Source organism: Alligator mississippiensis, chromosome 6 (assembly GCF_030867095.1).
Source record: "Alligator mississippiensis isolate rAllMis1 chromosome 6, rAllMis1, whole genome shotgun sequence".
Classification (NCBI taxonomy): Eukaryota; Metazoa; Chordata; order Crocodylia; family Alligatoridae; genus Alligator; species Alligator mississippiensis.
Window position 1 is genome coordinate 92,161,327 of NC_081829.1, and position 22,458 is coordinate 92,183,784.

At 41.0% G+C, this 22,458-nt stretch overlaps 1 protein-coding gene across 4 annotated transcripts in view; it reads right to left on the bottom strand.

The window, feature by feature from the left end:
- Positions 1 to 22,193, bottom strand: part of TDRD1 (tudor domain containing 1) — a 44,160-nt gene extending 21,967 nt beyond the window's left edge. Inside the window, exons 1-12 of one of the 4 annotated variants that reach the window (XM_059730135.1) lie at positions 22,105 to 22,193; positions 18,718 to 19,053; positions 17,362 to 17,417; positions 14,908 to 15,052; positions 12,957 to 13,062; positions 11,922 to 11,985; positions 11,009 to 11,113; positions 10,377 to 10,559; positions 9,138 to 9,281; positions 6,742 to 6,910; positions 2,144 to 2,230; positions 1,742 to 1,924 (exon numbers count right to left, since the gene is read on the bottom strand). In XM_059730135.1, the coding sequence (XP_059586118.1) occupies positions 1,742 to 1,924; positions 2,144 to 2,230; positions 6,742 to 6,910; positions 9,138 to 9,281; positions 10,377 to 10,559; positions 11,009 to 11,113; positions 11,922 to 11,985; positions 12,957 to 13,062; positions 14,908 to 15,052; positions 17,362 to 17,417; positions 18,718 to 18,994 (1,519 nt within the window). In that variant the 5' untranslated portion in view covers positions 18,995 to 19,053; positions 22,105 to 22,193. The other 3 variants (XM_014594648.3, XM_014594650.3, XM_019485944.2) reach the window with 3 other exon arrangements.
- Between the last annotated feature and the right edge of the window lie 265 nt (positions 22,194 to 22,458).

Sequence of the window (22,458 nt, forward strand, 5' to 3'; positions counted from 1 at the left end):
CAGAGAGCTGGAGAGTGCTCACCAAGAACTTGTTGATAGGGGACCTTAGTTTTCTGAATGTTAAGCGTCAGTCTCATTTTCTTGTATGCCTCAGTAAGGACACCAACTATTGTCTGAAGATCTGCTTCTGAGTAAGCACACACTACAGCATCAGTGTACTGGAAATCAATGACTGAGGTCAGGGTGGTCTTGGTTTTGAGTCAGTCAGCTGAGGTTAAACAGCTCACAATCCACTTGGTAGTTTAGCTCCACTGACTAGAAGCTTGTTGGTGATCAGATGTAGCATTATAGTAAAGAATATTGAGAAGAGAGTGTTTGAGCAATGAGACAGCCTTGCTTAACTCCTGTCTTAACCACAGAAGGATCCATGATAAATCCTTTTCTAAGAACCACTGCTTGCATACAGTCATGGAGCAGGCAAAGAACAGTGATGAATGTCAGTGAGCATCCTTACATTAGAAGGATCCTCTACAGTGCTTCTCGGTTGCTGGAATCAAAGGCTTTCATGAGATCAAAGAAGTACATATAAAGAGGTTTATGTTGTTCCTGGATTTTTCCTGCAGCTGGCAAGCAACGATCACATCAGTTGTGCTTCCTGATGCCCTAAGCCACACAGATTCTGGGAGGAGCTCTTCAGCAAGCGGAAGGAGACTGTTCAGGAGGGTTCTCACAGTCATCTTTCCTGTGGCGGAGAGCAAGGTAATCCCTTTTTAGTTACCAGTCAGACTTGTCTCCTTTCTTGGAGACTGTCACAATCATGGCATTCCTGATGATTTTTCCTTCTATTGTGAATAACCTTTACAGACTAGAGCTCTCTGTTTTTATGGGTCACAAGAAACAGTTTTACTCTTACAAGGCAGCTTACAAAAAGTAAATAGTAGACTTCTGATTGCATTTTGGTATAGCCTGTAACCATGAATGGGAATGTAAGCTGGTTTACTCTTAGAGGTTGATAGCTGCCACTCATAAGTGTCAAATATCTTAGGAGTTGCTTTGCAGACAAAAGCAAATGCAATATTGGAGATTAGACAGAACCATATTACACTAGGTAGGTTTATCCAGAGCAGCAGCTGAAATGACTACCAGGAAAACTTATCCTGAAGATACAAGTGACAAGTTAAATGTATTCCATGACACACCCAAACTGTAGCTTCCATATCTCATGCCCACATTCTCTCAGGGAGCACAGCTCAAAGAATCTCTTCTTTATGCTGTGCATACATCACAGCAGTCATATGACTGTGGGCATGTACTAAAAGATTTGGTCCACCCAGGGAGCAGAGCTCATAAGGTAAAACAGGGGCATTATGGAACTTTACTTCAACTATCATAAAGTAAAGGGACACCATACAAGCAGCAGTTTATTACAGATGTTTCTAGCACATTCAACAACCAACATGAAATATTTTGACTTATGAATACACAGAAGAAACATCATGTAGAAATCAAGGCAGAAGGATATGATTTGGCCAAGTTCAGACTCTCCATTATTTGACTGGAAGGGGGGGTACAGAGGGGTGGAAATCAACCTTTTTTCTTTTTTAAAGCTAAGAGTCGCATGCAAGTCATACCCTATGGCTCTTGATTTATTCTCTCTACACTGCTTTCCCTCCTTATGGTTCCAACTCCTTCCCCTTGGACTTTCAGATGCTTTATGTTAGGAAGGAAAGAGAACATGTAAAAATGCTAAGTTATATAAACACTTAACTTTAGAACAGACTAAATAAAGACAGTCACTTACGGCCATTATGCAGCTGTTGACAGAAAAAGTCTTCTGGATTCTGAATATGGGAAACTATGCCAGAAAACCTATCTCCAACAGATAATGTGATAGCCTTTATGGTTAAATGATTGTTGTGATCCAGCCTTTTATTTTCAGCCATTATGCCTTCATTTCCTTCAGAATCTGTTTTTAACAGGGTACCTAAAAATAACGGAAACAAGACAAGAGATTGTATTTTTCTCTTCTCAGCAAATATTCTAATATTATCACATTCTGTATAACAATGCCCGATATTTTAGAACAGCAGCTGAAACCAGAAGGCAGCCAAACTCTGCACCACCACATTTTCATCCATAGGGAAAAATGCCAGCCCTCAAATCTCAATGTTAAACAAAAATGTAAAGTAAAGTGCTTACTCACTTTTCTCTGAATGCATTTGTTCATTGTTGCTCCTCTTTGGACTCAAGTCAGATCTCATTTCAAGAAGTATGTTACCTAGGCGTTTCCCTAAAATACAAATTGGTAAGCTAAAACTAGTTTGCCATAAAGCAACAACATGCTAAAGTTCTGTTTTTAAACTAGGTTACTTCAGTAAGCTGGTGCTTAGAACATGTCTAATTTTACCTGTTGGTTAATTGCCTAGCATGCATAGCCTAGGCCAAAAAGCCCCCTGGGAGGTTCAAGGTGGTTTGACAATTCTTTCTACAAGATGTCCATCTCAAAAATGGTTGTTGCCTTGCTCTTTTCACTTAACCAAATATTGACATTGACAGGCATACTCAATTTCAGTTTCAGAGAAATTCAGCATTTTTCCTCTACAAAAAAAGCCTTGCTTACAGCACCAGAGTACAGATATAAATTTGAATTCAAATGTATAATTTATTTCAACTCTTAAGAAGTTAAAGACCAAATCCTTCCTGGTTGGTAACATCTGTGCATCATTCTTTTTCTTTTAAATATAAGTAGTAACAATTCAAGATTTTCAATCTGAAGGAAGTGGGACATAATTAAAGGTAAGTGATTGCATAAAACAGTTACCCATGCGTGTAACTGAGAGAGATGTTACACACCCACTCCATCACAGTTGGAATGGAATTCACCAGATGTGTACACACAAATCAAAAGTTCTCTCTAGTAGCACCTACCAGAACAGTGCATACAAATTATTTGTCGCCTGCTTCCAAAAGAGGCAAAGAAAGGTAGAGCTGCCCTAATCTCTCCAACCTGTTAATACATGATGGTAGCAGAATGCAGAAGGCAGAGGAAAGGTGGTGGTTTATGAAACAAGTTTGTACAACACACCTCAGAAAGAAGTGACAAAAACAAATTAATACATGTTAAATGATTGCACATTTTTTGCAATACAAACCACTTCCAAGCTGTGAGTTTTGGTGTTGGGTTTACAAGTCTATTTTAATTAGGAAAACAATCCTCATGTCAACATTTGCCCTGAATGCAATGATGATAGCCTATGACTGACCAGGGAGCCAGCAAACAGGGGCTGCAATCTGCAGGTAAACAATTTGCAGGCAGCTGCTGGGGGCAAGAGGAAGAAGGGGGAGAAAAGCCACATCTGGAGTCCTGTGTTCAGTCTTGGGCCCCCACTACAGAAAGGATGTGGACAAATTGGAGGGAGTCCAGCAGAGGGCTACAAAAATCGTGAGGGGGCGGGGGGACATGACTTTTGAGGAGAGACTGAGGGTACTTATTTAGTCTAGAGGACAGGAGACCAAGAGGGGACTATACAGCAGCCTTCAACTACCTGAAAGGGGTTCAAAAGAAGATGGAACTAGACTATTCTCAGTGGTGGCAGGTGACAGAACAAGGAGCAATGGTCTCAAGTTACAGCAAGGGAAGTTTAGGTTAGATATTAGGAAGAATTTTCTCACTAAGAAGGGTGGTGAAGCACTGGAACAGGTTACCCAGAGGTGGTGGAAGCTCCAGCCTTGGAGGTTTTCAAAACCTGGCTAGACAAAGCTTTGGCTGGGATGATCTGGTTGGGGATGGTCCTGCTTTGAGAGCAGGGGGTTGGACTAGATGAGCTCCTGAGGTCCCTTCCAACCCTAACTTTCTATGATTCTAATTTCAGATTTGAGGCACCCACCATAACATATGAATTGACCCTATTTCAAAAACTAGTTTATTTTTTATAGTGCTTACCTGCTTGAAGAAGGGCTGGGAAGGAGGAGTAGCAGCCAGCAGGGAAAACACTGCAGGCAGTGGGGGAAAGACGAGCAGCTGGAAGGAAAGAGTCTCACCAGAGTCTGCATTTATCTATGTTCTTTCCCAGTGGTACCCTTCAAAGCTGTTGCAACACCCTGGTTAAGAATCACTGCGATAGCCTAGGAGCTTGGAAAAAATGTACACATGGAAGACCCACATGCTGCTCGACATGTTGTCAGGAACACCAAAGTAACTTGGGCCCTGAGAGAATGAGCCAATAGTTTGAAGACAGTTAGAGAGAGGAAAAAAAAAAGAGTCTCTGTGTGAATAATGCTTTACACCCTTTTTATTCCCTGTACAGGACATGGAAAAGCTAGGCAACACTCCTCTCTGTACAGAAAAAAGGACTCAGCATTTGAAAGCACTGAAGGGTCTCTTCACCTGTATCTATATACAAAAAGCTTAGAAAAGACAGTAGGTGGGTTTAGTCTTAAAGGCTGTCTCTGCATTATACCTTAAGTGGAATTTGAGCTAAGGCCTCCCTGGGACACTGCATCTATGAACAGGACAGTATGTGGGCCCTTCCATAACGATCTCGTTTATCCTCTCTCCACATGGATAGCTACAAAAAAGGCTCAACTGTGTGCCATCAGTACAAACAGAATGCTATCAAAGCTGTCAGTATGAGATTTAGATTCCAAGAAAGAACTGGATCTTTTATTGCTGAATAGTATCCAATCCTACTCATATAAAGCTGAGCAGGAAGGGATCTTAAAGAGGTCTTCTACTCCAAAATTCTCCTCAAAACAGGATTGTGGCCAAGTCACCCCACTTTATTTCCAATTACTGCATTTTATTTCCGATGACTATTTCATAACCTCTCTAGATAACACACCTTAACCGCCCCTCTATCCACCCCTAAATCTTCCTTGCTGCAATTTAAATCCATTACTACTTGTCCTGTCCAAAGTCAAGACAGAGATCAATCACAACACTCACTGTAACAACCTTTTTGTATTTGAAGGTTTACAAAATACCTACCCAGGTAGCAGCATACGGACTCCTAAAAGCAGACACTGGGACCGAGCTCTTCTTGCACCCCTTTCAGGCAGCACCTGCCTCACAAGCAGAGTCTTCTAAATCAATTACTAATTTAGGCTAAGATTCACCAGTCTAGGTCAGCTGTACTGGAAGCACAAACTGCCTAGTGGTCTCCTGCTACCTCACGCTGCATTACATTGCCAAGTCATTCAAAAAAGTGTAGCATTTTCTTTGGAAGTCTTTAGTGTTTTCAGTTATATTAAATAAGTTCTTTCCCCAAAACTCTTAAATTGGAATTAAAGTTACTGACTCATATTCTTCAAGATATATATTATGGATGTTGTCTTTATTATCCCAAAACCACATTATAATAAATTCAAAGCTATGTGTACACTTAAAAAATATAAACCAGTAATGATACATACTGCAGCCAAAAGAATCTTAACTCATGTTGCAGTAAGCCACAAGAGGGGAAAATAAGAAAAAAAAAACAAACTCATGAGTCTTTGAGAAACAATTTAATGAAGAAAAAAAAAAAAACAGAACACTAAAATGCCTTATCTACTGCCACACTTACTAACTATAGCTTAACACTTCTACAGGACAGTTGCAATTTAGGTGCCTTTAGCACGCCTGAAAAAGTTCCTCAAACAGGTATGAAAAAATAATTGAAAGGGAGAATACAAGAAGCAATCCCAAACTGTAGGTCCGTATGCAGCAAATGGCTTAAAACAAATACTACAGGTATGGACAGACATTGGTTTCTAGTGCTAGAGTATCTCAGCACTTTGTAGCACTACAAAAATATGGCGCTATGGGGGCACATAGGTGTCCCACCCCACCTGAAGAGCTACAAAGTTACCTCAAAAACAAGCTCCCCAGCCAGGGGGCAAAAGGGAGCTGCTCTTTTGGAGGGGGGCCTCAGTCACTGACGGCCTACTTTGTCACCTGCTGAGAAAGTTTGTCAGTACAGAACCCCCAGCTGCCCGGCTCTGCCAATGAGATTTGCAACCTCTGTGTTCAGCAGAGCTAGAAAGAGATGAACATTCATCAATTCCAGATAAAACAAAAAAGTACTTCCTTGAAGGATTTGTTTATGAAGAGTTTAGATGCTGTCTTTCATATGATTAAAAATTGTAGGCACGTCCAGATGAGCGCAGCCGTGCAGTACGTGGCGCTGCGAACACGTCTGCAGCACCACATACCACACACTGAGGTGTTCTCCATGCTGCAAAGATGCGCTGCTCTGGTTTCAACCCCACCCCCCATGGGTTTTTTGGATACCCAGGGGTAAAACAAAACAAAACAAAACAAAACACAAACAACACCAATCAGTGAGAAAAAAGCAAAAAACCCAGAGCAATGTATGCACAGGCAGGGCACGCTGCTGAAAAGTGGAGCTGGGCCGCCTGGAGCTGTGATGCAGCTAAGTGGCAGAATTGCAGCAGCTGCAGCCCCCAGGTAAGGCCACCCCCAGGGTACCTTGCCTACCACCCCCAGGGTAACTTGGCACATGCCAAAGTGCACATGGCACAGGCATTCCCTGGAGACAAGTAGCCATGGTGCAAGGTGTACTGCTGCTACTGTCCCTGGGGAACCAGGTGTCCACATTCATCTGGATGCACCCTATGAAACCTAAAGTATTTTAGGACCTGCTCTTTCCAGTTAGAATTCCAACATTTATAGCTAGAATACAAAACCCGTAGAAGAAGTGTGAGGTGCATGTCATTAGGAGGAAGATAGTATAACACCTAAGTATCATAACTGATCTTTGTAGACCTGCATTTATTCCTAAATAACCCAATTCATCTTACCAGAACTTGGGATGACAACATCTACAGCAAAACAAGTCATCATCTCTTCCTGTAGAACATCAGCAATAGCAACTGAACAGCGCTCTCCCATAAAGGGGGTGATAATGCTGGTGAAGTCTTTGTTCCAGCTTCCTTCTTTTGGAACATTAGCAACAGAACACTTAATGGCCTGAAAGAGATAACTGTAAGTTACATTCTTCAACAGAAAACAAATATTTACCTTACATTAACTGTGGCTGTCCCTGGTGTGGTCTGTGGTTCTGCTCCTGATGCCTATGCATCACATGTGCACAAGGTCAGGTTCTTTTGAGCCAGAAGTTTTTGTTGCTTCTGTAACTATACAAGTCTTCATCCCCTACTACTACACTAGACTGAACAGAGCGCACGTGTCCAGAGGCAGAATCTGCTTGGTCTGCTAGGATAATTTATTGCTACTGGAGCCATCAGGTTGCAAATGCCTTACTTTCAAAATGGAAGAGTTTCTCTAAGGCAAAACTATCATGCTTTTCTCTGTTGACATACTGGTGTTAAGTTGTCTGCTGTCACCTGGACTTTTTTCAGTCCTGATATCATGAAAAGAACTGCTGTGCATGCTAAAGATTCATGGCTGAAATTCTTAGATGAAGCAAGTATTATCTGGAATCCAGATGCCTTAGGTAAGAAAGGGTTCCAGAAGAGCTCTCATTTGAAAGTGGAAAGCCTTCGCACATGGCTACTGACAAAAACGGTACTCCCTTACACATGTGGATTCTTGAATTAAATAGATCCTGCACTTTTACATATGTCTAGAATAAGCTCCTTGAGACACCAAGGGACAAGACAGGCACCTATTTAATTCTGTAAATGGCACAAGCCATTTACCAAATCCCTTTGATTTCAAAATTGAAGACACCACTTACGCATGCCTGTTAATTTTTGTGAAGAATCGGCTCACTTTTCACACCTCATTAACAGTTGTTAAACTGATACTCAGAGGACCCCCTCTCTAAGAAGAATCTGACAAGACTAGTCAATTCAGAACTGTCACTAGCACACCACTGGTAGCAGTTGAGATAGGTCAAATAATACATTACCCACCTAGAATGCAGTTTCCTGACTGCACACAATAGTAATTTGAAAACTGGATGCAGTCTAAACTACAGACAGAGAGCTCATTTGGCTTTGTAGGTAATCTGGCATGTTGTGAGATCATGTGACCAAGAAGTCTGAGGTAGACCTTTATCAACACTTGAAACAAGAGACTAGGAAAAGGTATGTGACATGACCGGTCCAATGGAGAAGACTCTCTGCCCACTGAAGCATGTTTGGCTCCAAAGCTTAGAAATTAAATGCAAGATCCCAAATCTCACTGGGTGCTTACAGAAGTGGGTGAACCCCCCTCCCCCACAAAAAGCTCCCAACACTTTACTTTCAGGTTGGTGAGCCCCCATACCAAGCACAAAGCATCCCCAGAAAAGGAATCGTGTCAGTTTGACCTGGCTCCCCAGCATCTCGCATGCTTCAGTGGGGTTTTTGGCACTTTTATCTAATAGCTGATTGAATTAGAAAGCTCAAAGAGCCCTGCTGAAGCATGCGAGCTATACAGACACTGGGGAGCCAGGTCAAACCGACATGGTTCCTCTTCCAGTAAAGCACCATTGTGTTTTTTCCATGTCTGTCAGCACCCACTATTCCTTTGGAGTCAACAAATTATAAATGAATTACACAGGTAAGAGTTATTCCAACCTACTGCTGGTCTGCACAGGAAAAACTGCCAATCTACTGTCATAAGCTACCCCATTAACTGAGTTGAAGAAGCACTCTGAAGTACCCCCACATCTCCTGTATCAGCATTCCTGTGCTTAAAAACCAGCAGTGGGGATGTTTGAACTAAAGCTTATTCAAGTGCCCCTGCCGCCATTTTTAAATACAGGGACACTGACACACAAGACGTAGGAGGCTGGTGGAGCTCAGCACTTGCCACGCTCCAGTGGACTCAATTAATCGAGTCTCCTCTGATATGCTGCAATTTCAGCAAGTCAAAGCAGCCTTGGCACTTATGTATAGACGCCCTTGGTTCTTGACCTTCCTTGTTAGAATCAATGTACTCCCCAGAAAAGGCCAGTTCTTGGCTTTCATTCATTTTTTGGCTATGGAAAAATATAATAGAGCAATTCTTCTGTTGCAAAGAACTCAGAAAGACCAGGACAAGTCAAAACGTTTTTGAAGCTATGGATTACTACTTGAAATCTTCGTGTTTACCTTATGAATTGTGCAGGTGTGTATGACACTAACAGAGGTGACAGTGCTAATACTGCATGGCACTCTGCACCAGGAACACTCCTAACTTACATTTATTTTAAATACCCAAACCAACTTTTGAGAAGAGGTGGGGGAAGGAGGGGAAAAATACTCACACAGGGAGGAAACAGGTCAATGTCTCTGTGTAGCTGTTTAATCCTAAGTAATGAAGCATTTTCTTCATTTCCATAATCAATATACAATACTAATGCTTTCTTCTGCACAATGTCAACTTCTTTCACCAGTACTCTGTTCCATGTCTAGATATGAATAAATGGCATTTTGGTTGTAAAAGCTGCAATGATGAGCTCAATATACTCTTTAAATATTTCTTCACAGAAAGAATTGTACCAAATACTTTATTTTATACTCATTTTTACTGCTTTCTTACCAATTTTGTAAAAGCTCAAAAAAATGCTCACTGCATCAAAATTACCTGGACAAAAGTTTTCTGTAAAAGCTACCAATAGGTGGCTTGGTCCAAAGGTAAAATTCCATCCTTTAGAAGTACTTGCAGTGCTTTTATTTGCTTTTAAGAGACCTAGGGCATTTATAGACATGCTGCAGGAGGCATGGTGGGGCACTTTAATTAGCAAGCTGTGCTAATTAAAAGCACCCAAGTGTTACCTGCATCAGTGTCCCTGCACTAAAAATGGTGGTGGGGCACTTTAAACTAGAGCTCATCGAACAAGCTTTAGCTTAAAGTGCCCCACCGCTATTTTTCAGTGCGGGGACATTGATGCACATGACACTGAAGGCTGCCGCAGTGCATTAATTTCCACATTCCAGATTAATCGAGTTTGCTCAGAAGCACTGAATTTATAGACCCAGTTATAGGAGCCCCTTGAGTCTGGTAACAAACACTGAAGGAGAAAGGATGGAAGACAGACAAATGGCAAAAATTCTCTCATCCACTACAGAATCACTATCAAAAAAGTCAGGTCAGGGATCAGATAAGAATTGGAAGAGTCACATTAACCAAAGTTAAAAAATTATGAGATATAAGCCTTATTCAAAAGTTGTCCAATTGTATTAATGTCAGGTAAGTTCACCAAAACTCTAAACAAATCTGGAGCAATTAATAAGAGAAAAAAAAAAAAAAAGGCTCAAGCAATAATCAAGTCAATTTTCTACATAGTTTGAACCCAGACATAGTTAAATACACTTTAAAATGGTCTGTTCCAAATGCAACAATATATTTACTTGATGAAAATGCTGGTATCTTTACATACAAATTAGCACAATATACAACACATCCCCACAAAATGTAGTTTTTGAATGAAAACAGGTATTTAGAAACTTACACTTCTGCCTTCTCTTAAAAGTATTACCAGGTGCAAAATAAAAAGTGTTACCTGATCCAGGAAATATTTTGCAACACAGACTTCCCCTCGGACAGGAACATATTCTTCCTCGTTAACTGTATTAGCGTAACAGTCTTTCAGTTTCACAGTAAGTGTTCTAATATGCTCCAAAACTTCCGGAGAACAGACTTGTATGTACAATTCACTTGGATTCCTGAATTCTGTAACTGTTCCCTAAAAAAAAAGAAAAAAAAAAAAGAACCATACTAGAGTAGATTATCCAAACTCAGTAAAGAGTAAGATATCCATGATAATTATTACTTTTTTTTTTTTAAACAAGTTTAATACAAAGGTATAATGAAATACTGTAAACATTTTCTATCAAATTAGAATTTGCGCTATTTCTAGAATTCTAATGCCAGAAAAGTTCACTTTTGTAATGACATCTTCCCCTACATAGTACTCTATCTGTAGATCCAAACACACTTTGCCAAGATGGGCAAATATCACTAGCCACATTTTATAGCTGAAGAAACTGAGGGACAGAGCCGAAATGAACTGACCTGGCTAGGAAAGGCATTATACTTAGAAGAGATTAACAATTAAGTGTACCAAGATTCTCCCCCCCTCCTCCCCCCCCACTAATATCACCATTTAATATAGACAGCAATAAAAGAAAATACCTGTATTTCCATTGCTTTTTTGAGCGCTAGATCTTGCAGGTCTGAAAACATAATTTTCTTTATATTATCTTCTGTTCTGACAACATCCACAGGAGATAAGTTACCCTATTTAGAAATGACAATTGTTTATTTAATTAGGGTATTCTAAATATTTCTTGTTGCTGTTCAGGGAACAAACTCCTTAAAATCATTTATGGAAAAAAATTTCCACATGTGTTTAAGTTCATTTTCAGGGAGATCCAGCTCATAAAGTGCCCAAGTCACTTTTGAAAGTGGAGTTTAGTCACTTTTGAGAATTCCATAAAGTAAAACTAAAAAGCAGTTTAGGTATATTATTGCAAAAATGAAAGCATGAACCGAAGAGAAAACCAAAAGAAGGAACTTTATGGTATAAGTGCTGCCTAGAAACACTTGGAAATGGAAACCAAGTGATTGCCTCAAAATTCAGCTGTATTATCTTCGATACACTTCTAAAGAGGACTGCATTGAAGAAATACCTTAAAATAAACTTTATCCAACAGAAGCTACCCACAAAGCCACAAACAGTAGCTAAATACTTGAACTAACAGGGGTTAACATACCAATAAAAGGACAGCTATAAGTAATATTTCTAAATTTGGACTTTTGACCTTAGAATTTTTATAATGCGACACCTACAGCATATGATTTTGTTATAAATAGGATCCAGCAAAACTGAAATCCATAGTTTACACTTACAAAAAAAACCTATAGTTTAAATCAGTAGCAGGCACTTAAGAATACTGTTGCCCTAATTCTTGACTTCAGTTTGTTAAATTTCTATCCCCTTTAGTAAGATTTTTAACATACTTTAAAGTATCACTAGGGTAGATCTATTATCTGCAATAAGCATTTTAAATGAAATTCAATCAAAGTAACAGTTAACATGTTATACCTTAAAATCAACCTTTTTCTTTATTTCACCAGGTGGCTTGGCATTTTCTTCATTTTTTTTAAAACTGAAATAAAGTATTTGATTAAAGTCACATTAGTATTCAAGAGTCAGGAAGGAAAAGCCAACTTAGTAAGTTATTTACACAATCCAATAAAAAGGAAGTGCCAACTCTCATCCCTTTCTGAAGAGAAAGCATGCTATTTCTCACTCATGTAGCAGCCAGTTTTCCCCTCTAACTCTTCATGTACACCAGAATCCCAACAAAGACTTCCAAATATACAAGGTCAAGGCTCCCCCTCCCCACAACTATTGTGTAAATGGTTGCAGTAATGAACATCAAGTTAACTAACAAGGTAGTTAACATGCATTAAGAGCTTATTGTAAAGTATGCTTTCCAGGTCCATTTTCAGGACAGGGCTCAATTAGGATAAATTAATGTTTTAATTTATGGGGCCACCTCTTCTCACTAGGAACTTCAAGTGTGGCAAAGCCATTTCCATTGAAGTCCATAGCAAAAATTCCCATAACGTGAGATTATGTTGCCAAGCAGATTTTCCCCTCTTCCACAAACAAAAGTTACACAATAGAAGCATTGGTTCCTTTTAATGGTATTTGGTAAATGGAAACAAAGATAACATTACGGAGATGTTATGATGGTAGTTGCATGATCTCTAATTATGTAAGAAAAGGCAGAAAAAAAAAATCCTGATCTTCCAAAGTTTCATCTGAAGCTCAAGAGGCATACATTCACTTGTAAATAAAAAAAGTTTTATGCCTAACCTTTAGTACACAACATGAAGCCCTAAGATGTCATTTCTGTTGACTTTCTGAGCCTTCTCTTACTGGACCCCCCCAATGCCCCATTTATTTATTTTACAGAACTCATACTTATAATAGAATCAAATTTATATCTGAGACTGAGCAATGCAAGTTATTATTTCAATACAGAGGTTATAGAACTAGGCTTTTCCACTGTCAGAAGTCATACACATTTTTTAAATTCTCTTTGAATTACAAGATAGTGCCTTAACTTACTTCTTTTTAACTGGCTTGCATACAACAACATGGGATGACCAATCTTTCTTCTGGCAGTCTACAGAGCAATAATACGTCTGTTTACATTGTGAACATCTCAGGGACCCTAAAATAAATTAGGAGTCAGTAGCGTGCCTAACAAACAGATAAACAGGTAACAATCATTATAAAAGGTAACTTTACATGTATGAACAGTCACCTGTTAGATTACTATATAACAAGAAGGCATTTTTAAATTAAGCTTTGTCCAGTTTTTTTTAAAAGAAAGGGTGCAGATATACACCCAAGTAAATATAAACATGTACCTTTACTTTTTTTGATTTAGCTACTTAGAATTTCATTCCCTCTCTCCAATGAAAAAGCAAGTACTTCAACAAACAGTGTTAAACTGCCCCTGCTGTGTTACTCTTGGCTTTTCAAAGCAGACTGATCTATTTTATTGGCAATTATGTCTGATGATTCTGTAATCTTCATAATTTTAAAATAAAGTATGTATTATGTCTACTTCAAAGTTAAAATTAAGTGTAAAATAGGGGTGCACCGATAGACAATTTTACGGTCGATACTGATCACCAATTTTTAAGGAGGCATATTGGCTAATACTGAACCAACTTCCAATACCAGCCTGGCAATGTGGAGCGCTACCTCCAGCTGGTAAGTCTGCTGTGGTGGGAGGGGGGAGCAGGATGAGGGGCCTGATCAAGGTCCCCGTGGGGAGATGTGGGGCAGGGGCTGCCCAGCCAGGGCAGGGCACAGGACAGAGCCACGGCTCATGGGGGGGGGTGCGCGGCAGCACGCGCACAGCAGCAGCTCCTACCACCATGTGCCACTCACCTGGGAGCCACTGGCTGAGAGGCGACCTTGTGGCTGCCTATAAGTTGATCATGGGGGCACAGAAGGGAATTGGTGAGGCTTTACTCACCAAGGCGCGCCTGGGGGTTACAAGAAATAATGGCCATAGGCTAGCAGAGAGCAGATTTAGACTAGACATTAGGAAGAACTTCTTCACAGTTAGAGTGGCCAAAGTCTGGAATGGGCTCCCAAGGCAGGTGGTGCTCTCCCCTACCTTGGGGGTCTTCAAGAGGAGGTTAGATAGGCATCTAGCTGGGGTCATCTAAACCCAGCACTCTTTCCTGCCTATGCAGGGGGTTGGACTCGATGATCTATTGAGGTCCCTTCCGACCCTAGCATCTATGAATCTATGGTCTAGTGGCTCGTCCACCCCTCGCCGCTCATCTGGCGACTTTCACCCCTCATCCAGGAGGGTGCGGGGTGGGGCGTGTGCCTCCAGATCTGTGCAGGGTAGGCTGGGACCAGGGCTGCGCCAAGCTCTTCTCAGCGGGGCAGGGCTGTGCTGAGGGAGCTACAGGGGCAGACACAAATTGGCCATAGGCGCCTCTCAACACAGCCCCACCCCACCAGGAAGAGCTTGGTATAGCTCTGGCCCCAGCCTGCCCCACGTAGATCCCAAGGCACACACCTCCTGTGCCCTCCTGGACAAGTGGCAGAAGCAGCAGCAGGAGCCGCCAGACAAGCACCAAATGAGTCGCTGGACCAGCAGCTCCCAGATGAGCAGCATGTGGCAGGTACTCCCCACAACCCTGGATGAGCTGCAGCTCTGTCCTGCACCCACCCAGGCAACCCTGCCCCATGCCTCCCTTCCCATGGAGGCCCTGATCTGCCTCCCTCCCACCCCACCAGACTTACCAGCTGGAGGCAGCTCTCCACAATGCCAGGCTGTCTCCTCACCACCTGTGCTGTGCCGCAGCTGCACACATTATTTATTGGCCAAATTACTGGCCTGATATTATCGGGCTGATATGGCAGGTTTCCACTATATTAACATTTTTTTTATTTTTTATTTTTTTTAATATCAGTGCCAATCCGATATCACTGTAAACTAGTACAAAACTCAAGCATGGCTATGGCTTTGAAACAAGAAAAGGCTTACCAGACAGACCACAATGATGGCAAGTAGTTATCCGAGGGAATCGCACCAATGGATAGTGTGATTTCAAATCACAGTTTACAGATAAAATATTCTCAGGGGAATTATGTAACTTCTGCTTTGCACGATGGAAGTCAGAACTGACAGTCTAAAAGGAAACAAATGTAAATGGTAGTTTTTAAATAAAAGCTTAAATCATATGGACTAGAAATATTCAAATACAAGTTACATGCAGTTGAAGACTGCTTATCCCAAAACAAAATTTCTAAAAATTTCGCAAATCCCATAACACATCCTACTTGCTTTGACAACTGCCACATGGTGTTAAATACAGAGCAATTTTTATCTGGTGAAGATTTTGAATCTAGAACCATTAAAAGATAAAAAAGAAAAAAAGAACGCAGTGTTAAGTTAAAGTTAAATGCCAAATTGTTCCAGTTAAATATAATTTTGGATCACAGTTATTCAGGAATTCCTACAGAGCATTCTTATTTGTTTAATAAGCAAAGAAAGCAAGGGATATATAGAACAGAGTGGCTTCTGAGTGCAATAATCCACTGAAGTCACAGCTCTTGATGTCATCTAGCAGTATTACCTTTTTACTCACTGAAGTGGTCTGGTACTGACAATTTATACATATATCTCTAGAAGAGTGATTTTCAACCTTATTGGATTCAGGGCACCCCTCAGAAAATGCTTAGCTTTCATTTATTTATTGACTACAGAAAAATAATGGAACAAATTCTTCTGTTGCAAAAACTCAGAAAGACCCCACCCCAACATGTCAGAATGTTTTTGACACTATGCATTCCCATTTGAATTTTCTGGGTTTATCTTGTGAATCTCATATAGGTGTGTGCACGCCTAACAGCGCTAATATTGTGTGTAGCACCTTCCAAAAGGATCTCACGGCACCTTGGTGGAGAACCATTGGCACAGAAGTTCTGAAATTCCATCCTGAACAACTATCATCATCACTGTAGAAATCTGAAGGGGGTGAATTCATTTGCTTTGGCAATTAGCTACACAACATTTATTACAGAAAAAAACATGAGCCTTGGATCTCACTTTTGAAAGGGATCTTAAAAACAGCTTGGCATTAAAAACTGAATATCCCACTACACTGTAGCAAGGTATAGCTTATACATAGTTTTTATACCAATTTAACCAAGTTTGTTTTTAAATTAACCTAGTTAAAGCACTGTATCTCACTACATTGTGAACACTCTAAATAAGAAAGCTAGCCAGCCATGTTAGTCTGAAGTCAGGCAGAAGACAGGGCAGGGTGGCACCTTACAGATTTGTTCAGAGTCATGATCTTTCGTGGGCTACAGCCTACTTCACAGCATCTGACAAAAAGTAAGCTTTGGTAGGTACAGCCCAGCCTATGCCCAGTTTAAGGCAAGACAACTGGAGCAGCTGCCCCAACTTGAGGGGATGGAAAGGAACAGAAAAAAGCCTCTGCCACCATAGCCACAACATTGCACTGGCAATACCTGAAAAATCAATGCTGCCCTTGTGCGTTGCAACTGCTTAATAGGCATGTATATACGTATATATTTTTTTAAATCAGATCCCTTTTCAACTTCCACTATGTCAGCTTTTTTTTCCAACATTTGAACAGCTGAATGTGCATCTAACTGAAAAGGCAAGTTCTAAACATTTGCTTACTACCCATCTGGATTGTGAACCAGCCACCTAGATGAAGCTCAAGATTGAACGGCCAAGGTACCTGTCTCTCTACATTGCATCACTCCCAAAACATAAGAAGCTGCACATATTATATTATTCCAGGGTGTGCAACAAATGCAGACTCAAAAACTGAACTTCAGCCACATGTTTCACACTATTAGCCAGTAATCAATACAAAGACCTACAGGAAAAGAAGGAGGCCTTTAAGCAAAACCTCTTAAGAAAGTTTTCATCTTTGTCCAATTGTAACATCAAAAGAACTTTAGGAAAGGTACATATGAAAAATACTGATAGAGAAGGAAATTAAACACATCCCTCAAGTTTTTGCCTATTTTAAATTATGTTTCTTGCTGTTAACATATTACTAAACACCACCTTTAAAATAAAAGGAATTTAGAACTAACATTTATTCAAGACATCAGAAAAAAAGAGATTTTAATCATTTATATACTTTTTGTAAATTACAATGAAGACAGTGCTGAACCACAAAGTAGTTTGTTTTTTTTTAAACAAGCCAGTTAAATGTTCAGCCTCTTTAAATTTCTAATCATCAATGAGAATACTCTGTGTATATTTTTCTAAGTAACTTTGTCTACAAGTAACTGTGGGGAATTAATGGTCAATTTCATACAGCAAAGCAGAAAATACAGCAAAAATCACAGAAACTCTAGAAAGCAGGGGGGGAGGGGAATACACACTGCTCATTTCTTGGTTCGTGCAATTCAAAATATTTGGTGTAAAGAGTTAATAACTCACTGATTTTACCTTCCCTGCTGAAGGTACCAAACTATTTTTGCTGCTGGTGGTTCCCACTGAATTTCCTAAAAAGAGAAAAGTTAATTTGATATTATAATTTCATTATACTAACAGGAACAGTTTTAACAGTCAAGCTACAGAACAAGTAATATGAAATTTAAGTGACAGCCACTTCTTTTGCTTCTGCATTTAATGCAAGTCAGCCATCACAATGGATATTAAAACCTCCATGTCACTGTGCTAGGACATGACAATTATATTATGTAATACAAGATGCTCAACAAATAAATAGAACCAAAACAAGTACACCATGCACCCAGCAAATGGCACAGAATAGGAATCATACGCATTAAAAACACAGGTGTGAATCAAAAAAGGGGGAGGGGGATCTGATCTCACAAAACTTAAAGATATAAAAGTCATAAATGTCAAACTGGTCCAACTCTTCTACTATCATCAGGAAGTAACACCCAATATATTTCTTAACTCAATTCTATTATAATAAAGGGCTTGGTCTGTCTGTCCATAACGCTTTTGGCCAACCATGCATGTGCTGCCAAGAAGTCAGGCAGCGATTGGCTGTGTGGGCCCCACTTTGCACCACTGCTGGGCAAGTCTGTGGCAAAGGCAAATGCCTCAGCTGCCCAAGCAGCAGGGCTTTCCCCCGCCTCCCTGCCTGAGTGTGAAGGGGAGGGGGCAGAGGGTCATGGTGGAAGCACCCCCCATAACAGCCAGCACAGAGACCAGGAAGGTTGTAGGCAAAGTGGGGCAGGGTCACAGTGGTGGCTGTTGTCAGGGCTGGGCATCAAGGGCGGGGGGGGGAAGCCTGGCTGCTCCAGGGGAGGAGGCAGAGGTGGGCAGGGGGTAGGGAGCTGCCACATGGAAGGCTAGAGGAAGTGGTGGCAGAGGAGGTACTGTTTGCAGGGGGGCCATGAGACACTCTCTGAAAGACTGTCATTCATGACAGCTAACTGGCTTATACAAAATAATTGATTTTAGAGTTTGAGAGTTTGCTTATAATACTGTTGACTGTACAATGTCAGGTACCCTTGTTACTTCTATGGAAGACCTAACAAGCATTTAAAAATAAACAAATGTGATTAAAAATAAAATCTGAAGTGACTGTATTAAATGTTATGGTAGGTTAACAAGCTTTTTCCTCGATTAGACATTTATGTGCAAGATCTTGTATGTCTATACATACATGCATACAGCATTATCCTTTCACCAGCTATACATGTCAGTTTTATTCAGAGTGGTATAATTTCATATTAGATTGAAAGTTCAACTACATGTGTGAATGTGTTATACATAGATACAAAAATAGCTGCAGAAACCATTTTAAGAGAGGGTATGCTCCATCACCTGTTTGCATTCTGTCACTTATTTCTGATCCAATCTCCTTCTGTTTAAAGCTGTTTACCATTTCAATGGTGGAAGCAGTGTTAGCACTTCCTGAGCTGTTCTGACAAGCAAAAAACTGTTTGGTTTGCTCACAAAAGAAGAAGTTGCTGTTGGGTAACCTGTAGCTGCCTCCAAGGCCAGGGCTTTTCAACAAGAAGTTGGGATAAGTGAAAGGGCTTCTTAAAGATTCAGTTGGCATTTTGTTCTCCTGGCTTTTTTTGTGAAACCGTTGAGCCATCTTGTAAACATCTACCCCAAATTCTTCCTTGATATCACAAAAGTCTTAACTACATAAACCTGGAGAGAGAGAGAGAGGGAGGGAATAAGAACTATGTTTTTACTGGATATGGTATTCAACTCTAAAATATTTAAATACAGCTTTGCTATAAAAAACATTTTAATATTATTAGCCTAATGATAAAAATAGTCCATGAATTATTATCCTAAAATATAAACAGTGATTTATTTTTCTTACTTAACATTTCAGCCACTTTACTAAACAAAGCAGTCTAAAATGAGTAGCAACACTGGACAGAAGTCAGCAGTTTCTCATTGTTAAGTTACAGAGAGCTCAAAGGCACAAGGTTTCCTAATGTAATAGATGTTGCACCCTCCTATTCACAAGCCAGAAAGGGGTTTTCAAACGTTGTAAGTTGAGAAAACATCCAGTTTACATTTTGGGAAGGCTATTGGGAGAAGGAACAATTCAAGCCTCCGGTTTAAAAGGGATTTTTGGCATTTGCTTTCCAGAAGCTCCTGTTCACTACAACTGTGCAGCAAAGAAGTACAGTGCTGTTACTACGAGTGGTAAATTACAAGTGTAAGACACAGCCTACAGGGCTCCTGTGGGGACCAGGAATCAGGAGCAGGGCAAGCAGCTGCAGCAATGTTAATTCTTGCAGCTCCCTGAGCAGACAGAGGGGTCGGTGGGGCCCCCTTTTGCCCCACCACCCAGTTCCCAGGCACCGAGTCCCACTACCAGTCTGGCAATGAGGAAGTGAGCAACAGCACTGTTACAGCTCCCTGAGCCAACACAGCAGCTGATCAAGACACCTGCAGGGATTAATGCCACTCACCCTAACTCTGGAGGAGAGTCTGGATCTGGCCCACAGGGATTCCCACAGTCCATATCTGGCCTGGGGATGGGAAGGCAAACAAACCTGACACCCCTCCCTTAAATTATTTACTGATTTCCAAAAAGTATCACAATAGAAGCAAGTGAGTACCAATGAATACTATAACGCAGACTCCTTATTTGGACTTCAAAGGAATGATTTTCTGAGCAACAGCTGCTTGACTATTTTCTGCCCAAACTATTTTAGCTCATCTTTCCTAAAGCAACATTAAACATGCTACCTAAAGTGAGTAAACTAAGCTCTGTGACGGGCTGATAAGCCAACAATTAAAGATCTCAATTACGTGAATGAGTCCAAGAGGCACAGAGTTGTGGATAACATGTGAGAGAGAGAAACGAATGGTTTTGCACAACACTGCCTCCAATTCAAGTATGAAACTTCCAAGAAATATTTAGTATCAAAAATAAAAATTATATTATGCAAAACCTAGTGTCAATAGGTCAAAAAGTAGCTAAAGGAATGCCAGACTAAAAAATAGATCTTCTTGCCCTTAAGCAAATCCAGTTTTAATACAGGACCAAAAGCATCATTCGCTGTGATAACTCCACAGGTGCAGAAAACCAGCAAGCATCAAGGAACCTACTGTACAAGATACGACTTTGTTGTAACATTACAAATAGCCTAAACTTATTGCTACACGGGACACTTTTTAACTAGCTTTTTTTGAGGCGTTTTGTTTCAGAAACAATCATATTCGGGATTAAGAGTTTTACACGGTTGCATCCCTACCCAAAACGCTCTGGAAAGTCTTGAAGCAACCATACCCCCACGTAAGCGTGCTTTTTATTGCGATATGTCACTAGGACACTTGCTTGGTTTAAAATTTTGATATTTTTTTTTAAGCTATAAATTCCCATGCATTTAATCCTCAATGAGGACAGCAACTCCCTCACTGCAGAAGCTTCTACCAAACCCAGCCGTGTTTGATAGGAAGCGTTTTTGCTTTGCAAGATCACATTACAGACAAGTACTCTGTTCACAAAGATTACAAGTTATTAAGATAACGAGCGCTGCACGCTTAAAGTGTCGTGCTAGCATCGCACACACTTCTCCAACACTACCTAGTTTTGAAGTCCAGACACCCCAGGCTTACGATTTGCACAAATCACTTATGCTTTGTACCTACCGGAGCTTCCCAGGGTAATTTATAACACCAAAGAGGGATTTCTTACCAAAAAACCCAAGTATTTTTATAGTTAAAAGAGCCATTTTATTCCCTATATAATGTGAGCTAAGGGGCGGCCCCCTCATAATACCAAAAAGACCAAAAAAGGTATTTTTACAGGTAAGATATAGGGAATAAAATGACTGTTTTCTCTTACCTGTCAAAATATGTTTTTTGGTAAGAATTCCCTCTTTTCGGTATTATAAAGGGAACATCCCTTAGCTTACATTATATATGGAATAAAATGGCTGTTTTCTGATGTGAGCTAAGGGACATTCCCTTTATAATACCGAAAAGAGGGATTTCTTAACAAAAAAAACAAGTATTTTTATAGTTAAAAGAGACATTTTATTCCCTATATGATGTGAGCTATGGGGCGATCCCCTCATAATACCAAAAAGAGGGAATTCTTACCAAAGAGTGTATTTTTATAGGTAAGAGAAAACAGCCATTTTATTCCCTATATCTTACTTGTAAAAATACCTTTTTTGGTAAGAATTCCCTCTTTTCGGTATTATAAAGGGAACATCCTATAGCTAACGTTATATAGGGAATAAAATGGCTGTTTTCTGATGTGAGCTACTGAAAAGAGGGATTTCTTACCAAAACAAAAAACAAAAAACAAGTATTTTTATAGTTAAAAGAGCCATTTTATTCCCTACATGATGTGAGCTAAGGGACGATCCTTTCATAATACCAAGAAGAGGCAAGTCTTACACAAAAGTAAAATGAAGTTAAATAAAAGAAGAGTATTTTTACAGTTAAAGAGAAAAAACCCCAAACATGTTATTCCCCATCTAGCGCTAGCGAAGGGCCGTCCCCGATATAACGCGAGGCAAGTCACCGCGAACCTCACTACGAAACACCTGCTCATTTCTCCGAAATGAACGACGTGACGGGCCAGACCCTACAGGCGAGTCCGGGCGCGGCCGCACTTGGAGGGCTGGGGGCCACACTAATGAGCGCACACTGGCGGCCGCAGCCCCCCGCGAGCGGCCCCCACCGCCCCCGCGGGGCCACGAGCCGTTAGCCCCAACTGCCGCTCACCAACTGCCACCCCGCCACGAGGCCGCGTCACGTGGCCGAGCCGTAGTCTCGCGAGACCTCCCCAACCGCCACGTGCCCGCAAGAGCTGCCCGGCCTGCGGCGTGGCGCGGCCTGGCCCCGCCCCTTTTGTGCGTGCCGGGCGGGGCTTGGTGCAGCGCGTGCGCAGTGTGCTCAGCTGCCGCGTTCTGTCCCCGCCACGTGCGCGATGCTGCGCCAGGCGCGTCTAGTGCTGTGGGGCCCGGGCTTGGCCTCAGTGAGGTAGCCGGGCTGCTCCTTCTCGCTGTGTGCTTGCAATGCAGCTGGAGTTTCAGACCAGATTTCCCCAGCGTGTTTGCAGCCTGGTTTCCAGAGCCC